Below are 20869 nucleotides of genomic sequence, written 5' to 3' on the forward strand. Positions count from 1 at the left end.
CTATACAGTAGTCAATAGCCTACTCATCTGGATTGAAGCAGCAAACATTCAGTGTAAAAGCAAAAAAAAAAATGACATAACATTATTTAGCCTAATATTTTAATCACAGCTTATATAGTGTTTTGACATCGACAACCACAACCAAAAAGTGCATTTTACCTCAAACTTGCGAGAAGGCGCAATCGCTTCTCGGGTCGACATTAACACACTGACAAAATTATATTCAGAATTTCAAATATTTTTATACCACTTTTTAATGTGTGATTGTGTAAAGGTGTTCACGAGATAGAGATACCAACCTTTCGCGAACTTGCTTTCAACGTCGAACGAACACTCGTTCTCATGGAGACGCGGTGTGCACGGAGGGGAGGGGCTGTGTGTGTGTGTGTGTGTGTGTGTGTGTGTGTGCACGCGCGCGCATGTGAGAGACGCATGAGTGACAGAGAGACGGAGTAGGAAAGGAAATGCAGCTGAACGAATACACTGTGTGTTTTAAATAGCATTAAAAAATGAAAGACCTTGACAAAGACGAAAACTAAGGACATTTACTCTATAATTTTATTTTATTTTAGTTAGTTTTGCCAAACACACATACAGTTTTAGTTAGTTATCGTCTTTTTGTAATGCCTCGTTTTTATTTTTATTTCAGTTAACGACACTGTTTTTTCCCACCTAGTTTTCGTTTTTTCGTTCGTTTTCGTTAACGATTATAACCTTGGTACGCGCTGATCACACCCCTCTCTTGCACAGCGCGTACCGTCGTTCAAAATCAAGATTGCCGGTGTGCCGCAGCTGTGCTAATGGCGGACAAACAACCAAAACTGCCAATTTCTCGAGTGGCACCTGCTCATACAACAAAGACAGGTAAACGGAAAAAGACCGATGACGATAAACAAGCCCGTCGGAGCCCATTGACTAAACTCTAGCCGCATAACATACAGATAAAATGTCACGCACTGTGCAAAGCATAGGGTGCAAAGCAACAATTGAAACCTGCTAATTCACTGGCTTGTCATGTTGCTGAAATAATGTACTAGCAAACCTTATTTAGCATTACATATCGCTAGAATAATTACTTACATACTGTAACGTTAGTTACCGTTATATTATCTTACTAGCTATTTATAACTTAAAAAGAGTGCAACATTATAAAGTTACATTACATGTAACTTATTGCAAAATACGTAATGATTTGAGGACCAAGTTTGTAGTCAAAGTATGGGCAGGCCATAGTCAATGTGAAGTGTGTAAAGTTGTGGTCACAGTCACACACTGTAAATTTTCACCTACAGTATTTCAACTTAAAAATGTAAGGCAGCAACTGAACTCAAGTTAAGTAGAATGAAATTGTCTGTACAAGTCATTTCAAATTATATAAACAATATTTTGAAGTTAAATTGATTTGACCTTATAAAAGAATATTGAAATTGCTAAAAAAAAGCTAAAGTAATGTTAAAACATATGTTGCCGTGAATTGTTGATCATATTTTTTAAAGCAGCATTTACTATTGTCCTTCAAATATTTACGGCGAAATCCAGTCATTTCTATAGGAATCCATGCAATTTTGTGTGAGGACACAGATTTCTCTGCGTTGACCAACAGAAAGCAGCTTGGTTTGAAAGTGACTTGTGTGAGCTGTGCTTCATAAATTACTGCACTATTGACAGTAGTGATCACATCTTAAAGGGTTAGTTCACCCCAAAATGATAATTCTGTCATTAATTACTCACCCTCATATCATCCCAAACCTGTAAGACTTTCATTCGCAGAGTTGGGGAAGCTACTCTGAAACAGTAGCTTGACACGTGAGTTAAAATAGTTAAGATATAGGGGCCGTTTACACAAAACCGACTTTTTATGCATGTTGGCTGTTCATTTACACAACAATGGCATTGCTGGCCTGAAAACGCACACTTTTAAAAAAGTGCAAGCTTTTGAAAACGACACCCTTATCTCCATGTAATCTACAAAAACGTGAATCTGTAAAAACAGTGACATCATGAACATTCGTATTCGTGTTTAGTAAATAGGCTTTTTTTTTTTCAAATGAAAGGGGGGGGGGGGGCATATAGACATTATCACAAGTGGTTATAATTACACAAATCAACACAAGATATTTTGTCATCATGAAAAATTAAGGACATTTCTCATGATGGAAAGTTAAGGAAAAAAACCTTCTTAAAGGAAGTAAAAATGGGCTTTATATGAGAGGAGAATATTCTAAAATTGGGATTACAGTGAATGTTTCTGGTTTTGTGAAGATGAAATTTACCCAGAAGACAAATTAGGCCTATGTAATTTGTGTCTACACAGTCATATGCGTTGGGCTAGAGTGTGTTGTGGTAAAATAATGTGTATGTGCGCAAGCGCGTAGTCTTTCTTTACAAAGTGACATCGCCAACTACTAGTCTAGCATGCATGCTACTTGCTGGAAAATAGTAGTTATAGCTACTGGAAAAGCTACACTGTTTTAAAAGCAACTGTTCTACTGTCAAGCTACTGAAAAATGTAGTTGGTAAAGTTAGTAGCGTCTCGACCTGTAGTTAACTACTCCCCAACACTGTCCGTTCATCTTTAGAACACAAATGAAGATCTTTTCAATGAAATCAAGCTTTCTGTCCCTCCATTGACAGCCTTCGCAACTACCACTTTCCAGCCCCAGAAAGGTAGTAAAGACATCATTAAAGTAGGAGTGAACGCGCTGATCAGAGAAGACAGTGGTGTACTCGTGCCAGATGGACAAGTAGTTGGAGGCTTGTTAGGAACTTTAGTTTTAAGTTCGAGCTCCAGCCTTTTCAGACGGATTGCACGCTGTTTCAAGCTTGTCTGCTCCGCTCCCTCACCCACGGAACTGGGTTTTGGGTTTGCAACACCTGCTAGCTCGCCCTCCTCTGGCAAGATCCGATTTTCCATCATACGTTTCACAACCACTTCCTTAATCTCCCTCTTTACTGCACTCACTCAATCTATCTATCCATCTATCTTTTTTATTCAGTACATTAAGACATATTGAGATTGTGGGATTGTCTTTTTAAATTGTGACTGGCATACAATTACGCAGACCGCCAACCTAGCAGGCAGCTCTATTGAAAATGTTTCATAGCTTATCGAACTTTTTGTGCAATTTCAATTCAGCAAGAATAAATAGGTAATGAGATAAATGAAAACACTTCAGCCATCATTGTGTTCCCGCTGGTATGACGATGAGCTATACCTGCAGAATAACAATCACTATATCTTAGCTCGCTCCTTCTGGTAAATGCTTTTCTTGATAAAAAAAAAAATAAAAATAAAAAATTCGGCCATTCTTCAGATTTGTTCTGTGTGACCTTCACAAACTACTTAGAAGAAGGTGGTAACTATAAAGTTCAGAGAATAAAAGTGAAAGCAAATGTCAACACAAACACACATGTTGGTACACCTATCATTATTATGAGGACATTCCATGAGCGTAATGGTTTTTATACTGCGCTAATATTTTCTAGCCCCTAACCCTACCTCTAAACTTACCCATCACAGTAAACTTGCTCTGCTTTTTTACATTCTTAATTTAAAAAATCGTTTAGCATGTTTATTTAGCGTTATGAATTACAAGGACATCCTCATAATGTAGAGGACATGGCCTGAAACCTGAATACACACTACAATATAAGGAGGACTTTGTGTCCTCATAATGTAGATCAAACTAGTACACACACCTTCAGACAGTAGCACTTTTAATGATCATATTACTCGTACACAGCATGTGCAAAGTTCCGCAATAAGCCTTTTAATTGGATTAGAGCAAATTACCATTTGTACTGTCAGCTTAGTTTTAGTCATGACGATAATCTTCTGATCCTGCCACTGCATAGACATTAATTACTGCCTAAGACAATGAACCTGAAATATAACATTGTATCTACTATTTTCCATTAGATTATCATCTGCATGTTCATATCAAACCCTTCCAGACTGGTTTATTACTGTACATTTACTTCAGGGTAAATCTCATGAAAACATGAATTCTTCATGTAAGTGAACAATTAAAAACAAATTAGAAAACTGTTAGTAACACTACAGTAAGATCTCAGTTACCATTAATGCATTAACTAAAATTAACTAACAAAAATCAGTTAATTTGATATAGTATTTATTAATTTTTGATAATGTCAGCTCAGGTCCATTAAATAATATTATCATACAACTTTTGCTTTTAATAATGTCAGTGAAAGTTAAAATGAACAATTCTAAAGCATTTATTAGTCTAATGTTAACAAATGGAACATTATTATAAAATGTTACCATACTATTATTTTCTTTGTGAAAGAGAAAAACGACTCAGTGGACCTTTAAGTACAATATAATGCCTTATTTCGCTGAAAGAAAGAAATATGTGAGATTGACCCATGTAGTTTTCTCTTTCTAACAACAACAGGTACAATATGATGAATTGATTCTGTAAATTAAAGACAAAAGACACAGCAGGAGCCCAAAAAAGCAAGCAAGTCATACAGAATGACATCGATTGAATCATTTCAGCTTCAACTGTTGAATAGAGATGTGGGATTTTCTCATGTTTCCTCTGCTTCAGCCTCCAGATATCATTGATCAGAATCAGAACAGAGATTTTAAGATGGGATAGATGAGTCCAATCAGAAAGCTGGCATTCACGACAGAGCCTCCAGAGCTCAGCCTATCACCATACTGGTCCAGCAGCTGCAGAGCAATCCCATTGGTCCATCCGAATCCCAACTATGCCAAAGGAACAAGAGTGAGAGTTTGAATTATCAGTCACGTTTCTTTGCCCAAATCGTGTGGGACCAGAAATTCGTCAAATTTTAATAAGGTTAGGGTTTCAGCAATAGAAATACTGATATAAAGTCTGATATAAAGACTTTCCATGATACATCTTATGAAATGTATTCTATGAACTTGGAATTTGATGATCTGCGCTTCTATTAATTTGCCACTTCTTCTCTAGACACTCTATTGGTCCTCAGGGTCTTGAAAAAAAAAAAATGAGATTCTACATTTCAAGAATGGTTTTGCTCATCTGAAGAACTCTAATTTACCCCTAATTCCTCCAGAGATTAAAATGTCTCTGAAGCGCTGTGCCCAGCTCGGAAGCAGATTTATGAATTTGAATATGTAAATATGAACAGGCCATTAATACCTGAACTTCATACTCGCCACCTCCTCCGGGCTTTCCATCACCGTTGACATTGTACTGTAACAAGAACATGGGGTGAAGAGAATTGCAGAGAAAAAGAGAGAGAGTGAGAGCGAGGAAGTTAAGTGAACACCAAGTCATTACGTATTAATTTACAATCAACATTTAAGAAAGCAGCTTTTACATTTTTAGATCCATTTAAAGATGTGTCTCATTTGTGTGCATCATTAGCAGGAAATAATGGCTGTTCAGAATGGAATTTTACATTGAGTGTCAGCTGAATATTGCTCACTTTTTCCTTGTTATTCCACACTTTCACTTGTGAAATAAATGAAATGGCTGATGGTGAATAGCAAATTTTTATAATGGCATCGGCAACTGAACTTTTGCATGATCTTGCTGCATAACAACACATAACACACAAATAAGAGCAGCAAAGCTAAATGAAACCTTAAAACCGGAGTGACAAAGCAGTATCAAGACTCAAATATAGAATAAAAACAGTATCAAACTCCATTAGAACCAACCAACCATTAGAAGAGATCAATATACAAAAGAAAACAGGTAGGTTTTTAACAGACTTGAAAACAGACAGAGCAGGGGCCGTTCTAATCTCAAGAGGCAGGGTGTTCCAGAGTCATGGCCCTGCCACCACAAATGCACGCTCTCTTCTACCAGCAGAGCCTGGTTGTTGGATCTTAGGCTTCTGGAAGGAGTGTAGGGATGGACAAGTTCAGAGAGATAGGCAGGAGCTAAGTTATGAAGAAATCTATTCTCTGTCGAACTGGTAGCCAGTGTAGAGATTTGAGAATCAGAGAGATGTGGTCATATTTGCGACACTTAAGTAGAAGTCTGGCCGCTGCATTTTGGACTAACTGAAGACGAGCAATTTGAAAACTTGATATACCGCAATATAAGGAATTGCAGTAATCTAGCAGAGAAGTTATAAATGCATGAACAGCCATTTCCAGAGTTTTCGGGGTGAGAAAGCCTTTGATTTTAGCCAACAGACGAAGTTGGTAGAAACTGGAACTGATAACGGACGAGATCTTAACGGAAGTTCCACACCCCTGGGGATTTAAGAGCAGATAGACTCTCTAACTCTGGACTTATACACAGTTTTCATTTGGGCTGAAAACAATGACCTCAGTCTTGTCTTCATTTAGGAAGAGGACATTTTGGGCTAGCCATGCTTTAACCTCCTCTAAGAATCACAGAAGAGAATTCATCGTTGTAGGGTTGTTTCTCTTGATCAGAATATATATCAGTGTCGTCTGCGTAAAAATGAAAGGATTCGCCATGACTCAAATAGCGTTAAAATAGCGCCCAGGGGTTGCATGTATAGAGAAAATAGAGAAGGAGCCAAAATAGAGCCCTGTGGAAGACCACAGGTCAGAGGTGCCACAGAGCTGGAGAAATTACCCATCTTTAATCTAAACTTTCTGTCAGACAAGGAATTTGAGAGACAGCAAACATGAATATTAAAATCGCCCACCAGTAGGAAGCGATCATCGTTTGTGGCAATATTGCCGATAAGCTCAGTAAATTGCTGTATAAAATCCTTAGTAGAATGTGGAGGGTGGTATATCACCCCTAGACAGACAGGACCATTCCAGTCTAGGTAGAGAAGCTGAGCTTCAAAACTGGGCAAGGCCGTTACAGGGACAAGCCAGCAGCGTGAGGAGAGAGTGTTATTTAAAATTGTTATAATACCACCCCCGTGTCCATTCGGACGAGGAGAGTTAAAAAACGTACAGTTCGCTGGAACCAGTTCTGAGAAGGGAGTTAAATCACCAACCTTTATCCAGGATTCTGTGATGAACATAAAATCCAAGTTATGTGAAGAGTAGAAGTCATTTAATAAAAAGGTCTCATTCACCACAGAGCGGGCGTTTATTAATGCCATCTTAGGTGGAGGAATAGTAACGTGAGATCAAGACGCTTTTCTCAATGAGCGCAGATTTCCATGGTTAACTCCTTGCAGCCGGGAGCAGAGGCCAACACTGTGAAGTCAGCCCGAGCGACAGGACTTATGGTGTAGGGGAAAAACAGGACGGAGCCAATGGTAAAGCACATCCAGTGGGCGCCAGGCAGCACCGAAACTAAATGCCAGCTCTTAAATAAGCCTTGAGTTCCGCGATGTATCCTCCACGGGTTCCTCGTTTCCTCCTTCGCTTTCTCCGTGAGGTGTTGAGCGGCCACCGGCGGATATCATGCAAGATGACCGTTCGAAGTGGCTTGTGCGATTCGTGAATGATCCACAACAGAGGAGCGGATGTCTAGGAGAGCTTGATGGGCACAGACTAGATGCGTACAGCAGGTTACAGACACAGCAAACAAGCAGAGAAGAAACCACGAGAGCAACAGACGGCAAGCCAAACACACAGGCGCCATCTTGAAAAAGATCATGCGAAGTGACCTGTCACGACTATCTGAAATCTGAAAAAAATGTAATTTCACTATTACCTACATTACTCCACTAATATAGTCCACTGAATGAGTGAATGAAAATTAAGCGAATTTGGACACTGTATGCCCTGCGGACTGTATTTTCTGGTGAGATGCAGGAATTAACTAAATTCATCAGTGCATGTGTATTCTCTAGGAGCTAGCAGTTGAGCGTTCATCAGATGGACAATCATTACTGTGGTGCATTCTGGGATTGAATGAATGCTCTCGATAGATGGTTTCAAAGCCCACTACAAATGGTTGTTCGTTCCCTCAAATACTGCACTATATAAGAGTATAGGGGGTGATTTTGGAGAAAGCCCAGAGTGAATTTTAGTGGACTTAACCTTCTCAAACATGGCCTCATATTTGATGTACGCCCGCCAGTTGGTCTGGATCCACCGTTGGGCCAAACTGAAGGCGAGCTCTTTAGCGTGGGCTGAATCGAGCCCAGAGAGACCTGCAAAGACATGATGGATGGGGTGAGAAGTGGGTGGGTCATTTAAATGGCAAATTCACCAACTACTGAGAATCATTAATCACATCTTAATAGTCACTTCCAAAACTCACAGACAAGATATGACAGCAGGCAAATTGAATTTTGAAGGGAAAAATGTGATTTAGTTCACACACTGAACAGACTGAAGATTCTTCAAACACACTGCTTCAAGTTATAGCTGAAGTGGCTGATGTGCAAAATGTGTGTTTGATGCTGATGCATCACAGCCTGTGCCGTGCCTTTGGATAAACCGTACACTGCTGTCAGGAGTTGGAAGAGAACCAAACTGTTATTGTCTACAGGATCACACCTTTTTTCAAGGATGTTCTCTCCCAACCATTTGGTTCCCAGGATTTTCAGTGAGAAAAACGTAGATCTTCATCTGCCACTTGATAGAAGCATGCCAAATTCGGTAGATGCCAACAAATTTGCATTACATGGTGTCGTCCTCAAAAACTATGAACAAACTACATAAAAACTGTTCTGGTGCCCAATCCTGTTCATGGCAATTACTTCCTTATGGTGTCTTTATCCATGTCGCGTTGATCAATACGCCATTTCATATTGCATTTTTATTGGCTGATCAGTAGATGTAGGTCGTAGCAGTAAACACACTGAGAGAGGATCATGCTAAATTTCTGACACTTTCAGAAAATTATTGCAGGCTATCTATGGTCCCAAGACCATGACAATGGCCGTCTTTGAACCTCTCACTGTACGACGTAGGACCACAGTTTAGGAGCCACGACCACAGAAATCGCCACGATTGGTCATCTTTCAATCTGGGACAGCCCAAAATCATACAATGTGTCCCGGGCATAAAGTGGACCCCCCAAAAAAAACAAATATAAAAATAAGAAGGAAACTGCAATTGTAATGGCATACTGTGTTGATTTACCACTTTATGTCCAAAGTAAAATGTAATAAACAATGACCTATAGAAGTATTGGCTACCGGTCAACATTAACCAATATCCTGCATGTTCTTAGAAGGGTGACCAGAAAATCATGCGTTCATACAATTAGCCTGGATGTTGCAAAATGTTTGGCCCAACAGATGTAGCTCTATATTTAATTCTTTGTTCTATTAATAGGTCAAAGAACAACCCAGCCCACACACACACTCATTACATAAGGCTAAACATCACTCTGCTGTTGGGTTTGCATGAGAGAACAAGTGTGAATCACAGGGCCAGTTAGCAACCAGACTAAAGAAGTCTGATTTATCAGGACAAATGGCTTCCTGATGGAGACAGAGTTAGAAACATGGCTTCTGAAATAGTGCTCTGATCACATAAGGCCTAGTTAATGTCAGTTTGAACAAAAAGTTAAAATACAAACAAATATACTGATGAATCATGTGCAATAAAACCAGGAACATGTATTTAGAAAGTAAATGGGGTCCATTTAAGTTACATACAGTGCCAAATAGTATAAATTGCTTTATGTAAGTGTCCATAGTCTAAAATAAAGTGCAACCATATTTGTAATAGTTTTAGTAAACAATAATAACCCTATAAGTACTGGGTAATATAAGGTGTGTTAAGGTTAGGATTAGGGGAAGGTTCAGGGTTAGTGCCTGATTACCCAGTTATTGTAATAACTATAAAAAGAACATAGTACATACATGGGGAACAGGAAAAAAAACATTTGTTAATTGAAATAAAGCTGAAATAAAATATAAATATATTTTGAAAAACTTACACTGAATGAAAATGTTGCCTTGGCAATAAACTGAAACAAGTTTAAGTTGAAGCACTAACTTTTGTCAAAATGTAACCATTATATCGCCGAGCTCTTTATGTAAACTTTATACGTATTCATACAATATACTTATTTAGGGAGATATTTTCTATACATTATATATTAACCTCTTGATTGCTTTAATTGTTTCAAAATGTAAACTATATTATCGCCCAGTTTTAACATGTGACTGTAGATATTATATACATTTACATTGTGATTTTCTGTAAAGCTGCTCTGAAACAATGTGTATTAAGAAAAACACTATTCAAATAAATATGACTTGACTGACTTTTGTTTTTTGTGACTTTAAAGTCAACATGAAATCAGATTAAGCGACCATATAGACCTTATGTAGCCCCGCCCCTTTTCAGCGCTGCGCTCGTTGTCTTTTGACTTCCGGTCTGTATTTTCACAGCGATCTTGCGTATTTATGAATGAACGGCTCGTTTTAAATCTTCCCGGTCTACTGACATTTGTTAAGACATCTGCTTTAAACATTACAATCCTCTTGATAACTTTCGTAAACTTTACATTAAGTAAATCCACTTTAAAAGCTAATTACTCCTGGACAGCAATGCCATAGAAATATACAGAGCGACCGCAAAAACGGAAGTTCAAAGACAATATTCTAAAGATGGCGGCGCCCTTGTTTCTCTGGCGCATAAGGTCTATACCTTCTATAATCATGTGTTGAAGTGGAGGCCAGGCGTTGGGCATGTCCCACTGCTGCCCACTATCACTAAGAGAGGCGGGAACCCCGTTAGGATAGTCCAGTCCTCCACTAGCCTAAACAAAGAAAGAGAGAAAGAGAGAGAACGGTTTAAGAGAAGGTTTGTGAAATATTGTGCAAAGAGTGCCATCTGCTGTTGAGCATGGAGTTTGCTTCAGTAACAAGATGGGAATTGCAACCTCACTGTTTGAGGTCTCACTTCTTCCTGTGAAATTTAAAAATACTTTTTTCTTATTTGAGATATTTTATAAATCAATAGGGAACAAACTGGGAAGCGAACAGTGGTGTTTCTCAAGAGGGAATATATAATAATATAAAGACAATATAATGTTAAGTGACTGAGTGTGCATGGAAGGTGCTAATGAAAGCAGCATTAGGTCAGACAGTGAGAAATCTGGAGCTTGTCTGCAGGAAGGAAACATTGCATATGTTGTATACAGTCTGTGTGTGCATATGTTGTATACAGTCTATGTATTAACCACTCTGAAGGGTCAATAACTGACAGAAAGGTTTGTAATGTGATAGGCTCACTCTCAGATACTGCACGGCCTGTTCGGCCATCTCCGGCTTCGAGTAACATTGTGCCCAGAGAGGTGCCAGGTTAGATGGGTAGAAGGACAGGTGCCGGGTCTCGCTCAGCAGGCTGAAATCAAACCAGGCTCCTCTCTCTGCATCCCACAGTAGACTTTCAACTGCTTTAATTCTAGTAGAAAATGCCTTCTCATATTCCGCTGCCTTCTCTTCATTGCCTGCAGGAAACAAGACATCAGAAAAAAAATCCCAGAGGGCTTTTAATAATACACACAAAGCACAGTGTTCATACACTGCTGCCTTACTATGTTACCTAAACTAAACAATTTTATAAAATATACACTACACTACAAAGTCTTTGCATTGTTACAAAATATTTACATTTCAAGTAAATTTAGTTCTTTTGAAATTTCAATGTCAAAGGTTTCCAGAAATATATGCATGCAGCACAACTGTTTCATTATCAATAATAAAAAAATCTTGCAGTTAATTAGCATACCAGAATAATTTCTGAAGGATCATGTGACCCTGAAGAATGGAGTAATAATGCTGAAAATTCAGCTTTGTATTTTAATATATTATAATTGAAAACGGTTATAGTAAATTGTAATATTTCAAAATATTACCGTTTTCACTGTATTTTTGATCAAATAAGATCAGGGCATGAAAAACTTATTTTAAAAACATTAAACAATCTTAACCTGAAACTTTTGAACAGTAGTTTTACCACGCCTGTTAACACAAATGCATATATACATTGTTATTTGCATATACAGTGGACCTCATTTATACACTTAATGTGTGAGCTCTTTAAATGTACATAAAAAAATATATATCTATGCATTATTAAATAAATACATCTCTAATTTCAGTGCTTAGTGAAGACCATCGTCCATCCTTAAAGCAGTGGCCCAATGAAGTTACTCAATTAAATTACATGAATTTATTAGATGGATTGGTTAACTACAGGTGATAAATGAATATTTGAACCATCAATCAAAGTATAATTTCCTCCATGTTCTGATTTAATAATGTGACCTTATAAAAAAGATAAAACGCTTGCCATTTAAGTTGTTAATTATTAATTACAATGATCAATTATTCATTACCATTCTATGAATTTGTGTTATTACTAATTATAATTGATTTATTAAAAATGTAATAAATTAAAATAAAAATACCAAGATGACAATTTGCAGGAATAAAAGGAAGATGTAATAAGAAGAGTTCATTATGGGTTTAAAAGAGTGCATGCTTCAGGTAATTAAATTGTTTATTCAAAATTCAGACAATACTACAAAATAATCGAGGACTGAGGACTAAGTCATTTTGGATATGATTTTTCTGACAAAGATTAACGAATTTCAGCTTCAAATTTTGGAAATTTATTATTATTATATTAATTTGTTATTTATGATACAGTAAAGATAGGTCATTAAATGATAGTGAGAAGAAATGAAATAAGGAAATTAGTTTCATCCAACTAGCATCATCCATAGAGAATGTGCGCTAATTTTTAGGCCACTGGTTCGGCTGGACCCTTACATTTTACTAAAGAATATTTATGAATATGTATATTTATTAAAATCAAGAGTGTGTATACATAGAAAGAGGTGTGTTTTTACTCTTTTACCCAGAATCCTGTGGAAGGAGGCCAGCAGACGCTCATTGCGGCACATAATGGCATTGAGGTCAGCAGGAAGGATTGAGCTGGTCTGTGTGTCGCTCAGGGTGCCATTGTTTCTGCCTGTGCTGTCTATATACCAGCGAGAGGAGAAATCCCAGCCTGACTCTGCCCCAGATGTCAGTTCCATCCAAAGTCTCTTCTGAGCCTCTGTAATACACAAGCATATTCATATTCATATTCATGCACATAAACACACACAAGAAGGGAGATCCCTTTTAAAGTGCCCCATTATGCTATTCTAAAGGTTCCTTTCATTTTCTCATAATATACATGGCAGCATCACATATTTTCTCACAGATCCTGAAATGGTTCGATCAAGGATTCGGTCTCTCTAAACCCCTCCTTTCTGTGAGCCTACTCTGCTCTGATTGGTCAGATGGGCCAGTGTGTTGTGATTGGACTACCGCTTATACCGCATGTCGCAAATTAAACTCCCTTTACTATATCTGAATTTCAGCTCCTGATCTTCCTCAGCGCTTGTATACACAGTGATACGAACAGGATTAGTTTTACCTTATCAATTCTTATCCTTTGGAAGTGCATGCAAAATGGATTTGCTTTTGCAGCACAGAAAACAGCGTCTTCTCGACATGTCAGCAACATGAACAAACTCTTCCAGGCCTCAACTACAACTACAGTGTTTGAGAGCGGGTCAAGGAAGATGCGGTTTGCGGTCAGCCAATGGAGAACATAGGCTGGCATTATGCAGATTTGTTACAAACCTACATAGGTTTGTGTAGGAAGACTGGAATTACCAGTGTTGCCAACTTAGCACTTCATTGCTAGATCTAGATTTAGCGACTTTTCAGACCCCTTCTGCGACTTAAAAAAAAAAAAAAGCAACTTTTTGGTCTGCTGGTTAACATGTAGTCAGTCACTAAATCAATAACATTCCGTTGTATGACAAAATATGCAAATGATAACAGCTTTATTGTATATTCGGCAATATTATATTAAATTACAGCGTGTGAGCATGGATTTGGAGAGAAAACAGATGCCGACAACTGGAGCATGATGTCATTTAGTGACATTTATCAACTTTTTGAGCAGGCTTTAGCTATTTTCCATTGAAAATAGTTGGCAACAGTGCTGACGACACAATTATTCTAAATTGAATTTTTTTTTCTTTTGCGAGACAACTCCATTTATCAAGCACTTTGAAACTTTGCAGACATTTACATTCACAAACAGCTATATTACAGACTACATGAAAGATAATATCTGAAAAAAGCATAATAGGGGCCCTTTGAATGGATAGTACACACACACACAAAAAAACAAAAAAAAAACCCTTTAAATTCTGTCATCTTCTCTCCCTCATTTTGTTTCAAATCTGTATGAGTCTCCGGTAACTATTTTAAGGTGACGTAGTTACGCGTTTCTACATTTTCCTACCAGTACTAACAGTAAATTATGAATATTATAAGTAAAGTAACTAATCCTAAACCAATCCCTAACTGCAACTTTTAAGGTGACGTAGTTACAGTGTAACCAAGTTTCTATCTTCTGTTGAACACAAAAGTAGATATTTTAAAGAATGTTGGTAACCAGACAGTTGATGGCAGCCATTGACTACCATACTTGTTTTCCTACTATGGAAGTCAATGGCAACCATCAACTGCCTGGTTCCCAACATTCTTTAAAATATCTACTTTTGTGTTCAACAGAAGAAAAAACAACATGAGGATGATTAAATTACATTTTCATTTACATTCCTTTAATATGACCCCTTTTAATGTTTATCTTGTTGTGGCGCATGTATTAGTTTGTGAAAATTGAATTAGGAGGAGAATGAACTTGAATGATGATTCCTGAATCAAGCCCCTGGATTCCTACCTGTTGACAGACCCTCAGCCAGTTCAACATCATCACTGTAGGACTCAGGCCTGCAAATAGTCACAGATTTCTATGTAAGCACTGTAATGCATCCAGATGTTTTACTTTATTACTGTGATTCTCAATATTGTAATAAAGATTAATAAAAAGAAAAAAACATTTAAAAAAAATAAATTACTAAACCTTTAAAAATAAAATTAAAGCAGAAAATATAATAATAAAACTAATTTGAAGTATTATTAAACTATAATAGTATCTCAGTGCCACTAAAAAATAGAATAAAATAAAGTTAAAGCTTAAGTAATTTTCATTGTGTTATTTTTTAACTGTTTTTAAGAAAGCATATGTATGCTTTTTATTTAAAAAAAGAAAAACTAATAAAAATGTTGTTTTTTTAAAAAAAACATACAATGAAATTATTAAACCTTTAACAAATTAAAACAGAAAACAAAAGTAAAAACTATTTCATAGTATTATTTAAAACTATAATAGTATCTCAAAGCTAAAAATATATATATATATATATATATATATATATATATATATATATATACACACACATATATATACACACACATATATATACACACATATACATATATATATACACATATATACACATATACATATATATATATATATATATATATATATATATATATATATATATATATATATATATATATATATATAAATAAAATAACAATATAAAAATTTAATTTCTAAACCTTTAACTAAAAGTACAATTAAACCAGAAAATATAAAAATAAAAAATAATTTAAAGTATTATAAAACTAATGCTACTAAAACACCATCCATCCAAAGTAGTGGGACTGACAGATTACAATCACCCATATAATCATAAATACAAAAAAATGCATTGCTGATCATTTTATATAATAATGGCCAAATAACCAAATTGGTCCATTATTTCTTTATGCAAAATATGAGTTCTTATTTTTCATTTAGCTTTAGGGGTGACCTTGAGTGTTAATGCATGGTCTCACCTGGGTCTGTCCACCGGTACATTATATCGATTCAGGATGTGGGTCAGTCCATTTATAGCCACAACATGAGAGCGATTCTGCATCCAAAAGCTGTACTCTCTTTCCAGTGCTGGCAAAACCTGCCTAAACACACACACACACACACACACACACACACACACACACACACAGAGCTCATGCAGTGCAGAGGTGTTGTTCAGAGCGCTTGAGCGAAACACCTCAATATTCAACAACCCTGCAGGAAGGCAATTTAGTAGGAAAGATTACCCGAGGAAGTCTTTGTCTTTGGTGACCTCATAGAAGCTCTCCACCATTATGGGAAGGAAGGGAGGCTGACTGCGCCGCTCGTAATAAACTCGACCACCGTTTGGGACAAAGCCGTATCTAAATGGGAGCGAAGGGGTTATATTTAATAAAATTCATTATATTACTACAATTTTAATTTAATTGCTCAATTAAATTTCACAAACTGAGGCAATATTTAGTTCAACCAAAAACATTTAGGGAAAAAACAAACAAACAAAAAAAACAGCATAATGATTACGATGTGAGGGTGAATAATATTGAAATATTTAGTGGTACTGTTTTGAAACAATAAAACTGGTGTGTGAAGTGTTTTGCACAGCATTTAATAGGCTGTTAAAAACTGTTAAAATGCAATTTAGAGCTGCAGTACGTCTATGTGTGTGAGAGTGCACCTGTCCACAAGGAAAGCGAAGTTCAGAATCATTCCTCGAGCCGTCTCGGTCATCTCAGACAAAAGGAGACCGTTTAATACCCAATATGAGTCCCTGAAGAGCAATGTATGAGCAATAACAGTCATACTGGCATTAGCAAGTACCCCTAATTATTGTGCAAATACATGTGTGTGTGTGTGTATGTATTTGGTAAAGAGAGACTAACCAGTAATAGAGTTCCCTAAAGCGGCCACCGGGCACGACGACTGGGTGTGGGGTGTAAATCTGCGAGTACAGCTCTGGATGGTCTCTGACATCATCACGCATCTGCACAGCCACGTATACAGTAATACGACAAATATTAGCAGTACAAAGTCACTGTATAAAAGTACATACACTGTAAAAAAGTTGTAAATAAAACAAATGAAGAGTTCAGATGCAAAAGCCTCTAAGTGCCATCTGAAATGATCATTTTTATCAAGCTCGTATATTTAGGTTAAATAATTTCACTTAAACGGCAATGCAAATTACCTATTAATTGTCATTTCAGTGAAATTAGTTAACTTAAATATACAAGCTTTATAAAAATGATCATTCTAGAAGAAAATTTCAGATGGCACTTAGAGGCTTTTGCATCTGAACTCTTCAAATATTGATTATATCAATATTATTGGCCTTTCTACTTAAATTTCATGTTTAAAGGAGAACTCCGGTCAATTTTAACATCGAGCTCATTTTTTTGTACATTTGGAGACCAACATTTACCTTTCGACCAAGGGACTTCCACAAACCGTGCAGTTCTTCAGCCCAACTGCGATATTTTGAGTCAGACACCCTGGATAAGAATTTTGGTCTGTGGAACAACATTCAAATTTAAATGGATGTCTTTTTCTCACATGCCTTTCTTCAGTGGAGCACAAAAGGAGTAATTTTGCAGAATCTCCTGGCAGCTCTTTCCATATACTTTAAGTGAATGTTGACTGAGCTTTCAAACCATGCAAAATTCCTCCTTTTGTGTTCCAAGAAAATCATAGACTGGAAAGACATGAGGGTGAGTAAATGACAGAATTATCATTTTCAGGTGAAATACTATTCTGTTGCATCAAGACAACTCCTTGTCCACACAAAATGTTCTTACTTTGAATGCCAGTCTGGAGGAGTCCACTGCTCAAACTCCTTACCCGGCTCTTCAAAGTACGTTTGCAGGAACTTCTGTAGCTCTGTGGATGGGACGGTCTGGTTTGGGAACCCTGAGGTCAGATTTGCAAAAGCCTCCACAACGACCTCTGTGGGTAAGCAGGGGAATAGCAGAGGGCACAAGAAATCAGGCCTAGAGCTTTTCTGATGAGCATCAGAACAAATCAAACGTGTTTGACTCACCAGGAGCTGTAGTCAACTTCATATCTACAAAGTACTTGTCATCATCAAACAGTTTAGCCATCTGGACCTGTCGCAGGACTTCTCCTGTGCAGAAGATCAGACTGGTGGCAACAAACATGTCAGACAACTGATGCACAAGAGTAGAGTAGCTTGTCTAGCACTCACAGGTTAAGCTCACAAAAACCAAGATCAATAACATTCTCTACTGCTCTTCTTTAATAAAGGTTCAAAGCTCAGCTTCTCAGCATTCAACACTCCACTTGCTTTGTCATGGACTCAAAGTTCAGCCATAATGGGAATACCATCTGGTGGCTGTTGAAGTCTTCATAAGGAAAACCACAAATCATTTCACAAAACCCATGGAACAAAAAGACAAATTTAAGCGTTTACGTGCACACATCAATCACCAATATATTCGGCTTAATATTTAATGCAGTCATCTCATTGGATAATTCACAAAAGCTGTTCAGATTCCAGCAATGAAGCCTTGATCAATAAGATGGTTATGGGAACTAACCTGTCACAAGGTGCCAGAAGCATGTCGCCGGAAGAGAAAAGGATGGATGAAAAGATCGCCACAATTAAGCAGTGCATCTTAGTGAGCTAAATTATAGTCAGTATAATGAACAGTCAGTAAAATAGCCTGAGTTTTAAAGCTCTGTGCTCGGTTTATCAATGATTAGGGTGTTATAGGTCAGTTTAAAATCATACTATTGTGATTAATCATTCACAGAGCATAATACGCCTATTCTGTACAGATATCAGATATTAGAACGCAGATTGTTACTGGGGCAGCATTAAAATGTTACATAATAGGGAAGAAATTATATCAAAACTAAATACTGACATCTAGTGAGACAAAGCAGTATTGGAAACTGACATTTATAGAGACTAAAGCACAAACAAACATACTGTAATAAGTCTTACAAGAGGAATTCTTCACATTAAATTCACACACCAAAACAATTAATATATGTTATGAGAAACTCGGTAAAAAAAAAGACACCTTAAACACACATGGAACTTCAGTGAGCTTTATTTTCAAACAAAAACCATCACAGATGTTAACCATTGCACTTTCATACATCTCAAATCTTTAAAAACGTAGCATCACTGAGAAAAACGCCAATTGAAATTACCCAAATTGAAAAGGTGGAAAAAAAAAAAAAAAAAATACACTTTGGATTTCTTAAATTTGGTTTGTCGTTTTAATCTGCAGTATCCAAAAAAAAAAAAAAAAAAAAAATCATCAAATTTAAGGGCAAAGTTAAGAGATCAAATTTTCCTTACCCTAAACTCCCAAATTGTTCATTTGATGTTTTGAAACCAATTCTCTCCATTTCCCTCCCACCCACTAACCCAGACTGATGCATCCAAGCACCCTCAACACTGAACAGGGCTGCGACTCTCAAAAACATTGTAAGCCCAAGTAGATCGTAGAGACCATTAGAGTCAATGGTTCTACAATCTACTTATTCTTATGATGTTTTTGGGAAACGCAGCCCAAATAAAGTATTGGCATAGCAAGAGATGCATCAGGGCAGCAAAAAAAACAAAACAACCTTCCCACTCGGCCCACCCCAAAAAAATAAAAGAAATAAAAACAAACAAACAAAAAAGCAAAGGAAAAAAACAAAATTGAAGAAAGAGTGGATTTCGAGATGGCAATTTTTGTATGCTTCAGATAAACTATTAAACAGGTGAGATGTTCTCCACCCTATTCTTCGAAATAAAAGGAAAACAAAACCTAAAATGAAATCAAAACCCCAACCACCATGGCAAAGACCACAGCACATCCAATCCCATGCTGCTTTACAGCATCTCAGGAACGAACAGTGATTTTCACGGCAAGTGGTTACTGAAAAACACCGGGCTGCTGCCAAAGAACCCAGTAACTTGTATACTCCCTCTCTAGAGCTGATCTGTTTAAAAAGCCCCCAAAAGAAACCAAAGCTGATTAGCCTGGCGGACCATCTATGTGCACACTGGGGGTATGTGCTATAGAGAAGAGAATACAAGCTTGGATTCGAGCAATGTCACTGGGAAAATGTTGCAAGTGCTGGAATATGGGGCAAATCATTTTTTTTGCTCGTAATTTGGTAACTAACCACAGTTAGAACTTGCTTAATTGTCTCAGGAAACACTAATAGCAACACTCCGCAGTAGACAAAGCCAATCCGTTTAATAAAATAAAACAAAACATCTCACCTGTTTTTGACTTTCTTTTTTTTTTTTAAAGCAGTTGACTTTCTAATGGGGACATTGGTGATGTTACACTCCAACGTTAAATTCAAAGTAAATTCTGTGCCAATAATCACAAAAAAAAAAGTGCCAAATTGTATCCCTCCCAACCTCCAACCCCCCCCATAAAGTTACAACCCTCAAAACGTCACAAGTCAAAACGCATAACTTATTCAAAAAGCAGCAGAAGGGCTAAAGTGTCTCAAGCAAGCCCCTGTCAATCCCCAGGAAAAAAAAAAAAAATTATAATTCACTCAGAAATCTATAAAGGCTATTAGTGTTTGGGGGAGGGGGATAAATATTCCGCTGCAAAAAAAAAAAAAAAAAAAAAAAATCATTTGGTTTCAGCACCCATGAAATACCCATATACCCCATCTTAAATACCCTTGTCCCTGCCACAATACTTCCTCAAAACAAAAAATAAAACTCACCTTCAGTCTAAACACATCTGCCCTAACCGAGGAAGTGCTCCCAGCACGTGTGCAGTCCGTATTATTGCCCAACCCTTGAACTAAAGTTCAAACTTAAGTGCAGCCCACACTGCAAAGGTTTAGAATCTTCTGTTAAATCTGTGCAGCATCTTAAGAACATGGTCTTGTTACAAAAAAAAGAAAAGGCCTGCTGACTCGCGATGCACTGCATGTCTCTGCCGCTACATTATGTCAGTCCATCATTTAGAAGTCTTGGCATCCAGTTGTTTTTTTGTCCATTTTTCCTTTTACCAATGGGAACAAAGTTCCCTTCAATCCTCCCACCCCAAACGGTCTGTTTAAAGTCATCATGACCTAGTGCCAGTGAAAACAAACCCATGTAACAGCTACACATCTCGCTTATAAATTCAACATTTTTGCACGTTGCCAATTTGAGCTGCACTGCAGCGAGAAGCACTATTACATGATGAAAATATTAAATTACCTCTGATTCGAGTCACCCGA

General features: G+C 37.1%; 1 protein-coding gene across 2 annotated transcripts; it reads right to left on the reverse strand.

The window, feature by feature from the left end:
• Window positions 1–3702: 3702 nt before the first annotated feature.
• treh (trehalase (brush-border membrane glycoprotein)) lies at window positions 3703–20625 on the reverse strand. Of its 2 annotated transcripts, none has more exons than XM_079874409.1 (15): window positions 20366–20625; window positions 17694–17794; window positions 17452–17599; window positions 17079–17166; window positions 16540–16640; window positions 16335–16427; window positions 15904–16020; window positions 15637–15759; window positions 14630–14679; window positions 12740–12940; window positions 11107–11324; window positions 10520–10631; window positions 7949–8061; window positions 5157–5210; window positions 3703–4735 (listed from the first exon to the last, which is right to left on the reverse strand). In XM_079874409.1, the coding sequence occupies exons 2-15, from the start codon at window positions 17752–17754 to the stop codon at window positions 4598–4600; spliced, it is 1617 nt and encodes a 538-aa protein (XP_079730535.1). In that variant the 5' UTR covers window positions 17755–17794; window positions 20366–20625; the 3' UTR covers window positions 3703–4597. The 2 variants fall into 2 exon arrangements, with proteins under 2 accessions (XP_079730535.1, XP_079730534.1); XM_079874408.1 differs by lacking the exon at window positions 20366–20625 and adding an exon at window positions 18211–18628.
• Between the last annotated feature and the right edge of the window lie 244 nt (window positions 20626–20869).

This window comes from Squalius cephalus (assembly GCF_949319135.1).
Source record: "Squalius cephalus genome assembly, chromosome: 6".
In the NCBI taxonomy this organism is placed as follows: Eukaryota; Metazoa; Chordata; class Actinopteri; order Cypriniformes; family Leuciscidae; genus Squalius; species Squalius cephalus.